The sequence below is a fragment of the Perkinsus marinus genome (assembly GCF_000006405.1).
Source record: "Perkinsus marinus ATCC 50983 genomic scaffold scf_1104296938500, whole genome shotgun sequence".
Lineage (NCBI taxonomy): Eukaryota > Perkinsozoa > Perkinsida > Perkinsidae > Perkinsus > Perkinsus marinus.
Genome location: NW_003213409.1, coordinates 1 through 1,211, shown reverse-complemented (window position 1 = coordinate 1,211; position 1,211 = coordinate 1). Strand labels below are relative to the sequence as shown.

The following is a 1,211-nucleotide window of genomic DNA, read 5'->3' as shown; positions in this document are numbered from 1 at the left end:
CTCGTGATACGAGGGCAAAAATGCACAAATGTCATCGCGGGAGGAAAACAAACGTTTTACATCGAGGAAAAACGTTCATCGATGTGAGATTCAATTCCAAACTCGAATTGAGTTCCCACACTCATCACAACACACTCTCATGAACATTAAAATCTGTAGTTATATCTACCATGAACAATTAGATCAAAAATTCCTTACGACTTGTTCATATCAATGACAACTTTTCCTCGAACACGACGACTCTTCTGCAGATCAAAGGCCTTCCTACAGCCCTCCTCATTGAAGGGCAATATCTCCTGTATAGGGACCTTGAGGGCACCCTTCACGACCATATCAGCAAGCGTGGCCAAATCCTCAGTACGCGCATCGGCTGTTACCATGTAATACCCCGACCTTTGCAAATTGAAAGGGGAGAAGCTCGACAGAATTGCTCGGGCAAGATCTATACGGCTCGGAGAGTTAGTTGAGATATATTTTCCATCACCCGCCTTCATAGACTTTCTCGCGAGAGGCTCATAGTTCATATCTTCAGGGCTAGACACCGTATCAAAAACAACATCAACACTGCCAGTTGGACATTGTTTATTCGGGAAAGCGAATCCACTCTTAGTGTAATCCACAACCTCATCTGCTCCTAGAGACTTCACGAACTCCTCGTTTTTACCGCTGCAAACACCCCAGACCTTTGCACCAAGACTCTTGGCAATCTGTACACCCATACACCCAACGCCACCACTAGCGCCAATGATCAATACATTCCTAGTAGATTCACTTATACCAGCCTTACGAAGAGCCAGAAGTGCGGTATCACCCGCAGTGGCAAGCCCAGCAGCCGTAGTGTGGTCCATCCCATCAGGCACTCTAGCAATACGACTCGTATCAGCAGTTGTGTACTCAGCCAACGCCCCCTTCATCGTCACACCATAGACCACATCCCCCTCGTTGAAGTCACCGTTTGGAACTGTCACTTTCCCCGCAAAGTCAAAGCCAGCCGGACGGCCCCTGAGGAGATATGAGCTGAAGGGGACCATCATAGGCAACTTGTAGTCCAGAGGGTTTATGCCAACTGCCAACACTTTCACTTGAACTTGTGAACGCCCTGGTTTGGGAATCTTCAAGTCCCCATCATGCCAGACCATCTCCCCAGCCTTGTTTGCATATGTGAATGCCTTCATAATGAAAGGAAAATAATAATACTGATTACCGTGAAG

The 1,211-nt window shown here is 47.2% G+C and overlaps 1 protein-coding gene across 1 annotated transcript; it reads right to left on the bottom strand.

The window, feature by feature from the left end:
- Positions 1 to 194: 194 nt before the first annotated feature.
- Pmar_PMAR010362 (alcohol dehydrogenase, putative) lies at positions 195 to 1,175 on the bottom strand (the record flags this gene model as incomplete). The annotated part of the gene is made up of 1 exon (XM_002782710.1): positions 195 to 1,175. One exon carries the CDS (start codon positions 1,173 to 1,175, stop codon positions 195 to 197), a length of 981 nt encoding a protein of 326 aa, XP_002782756.1.
- Positions 1,176 to 1,211: the final 36 nt, after the last annotated feature.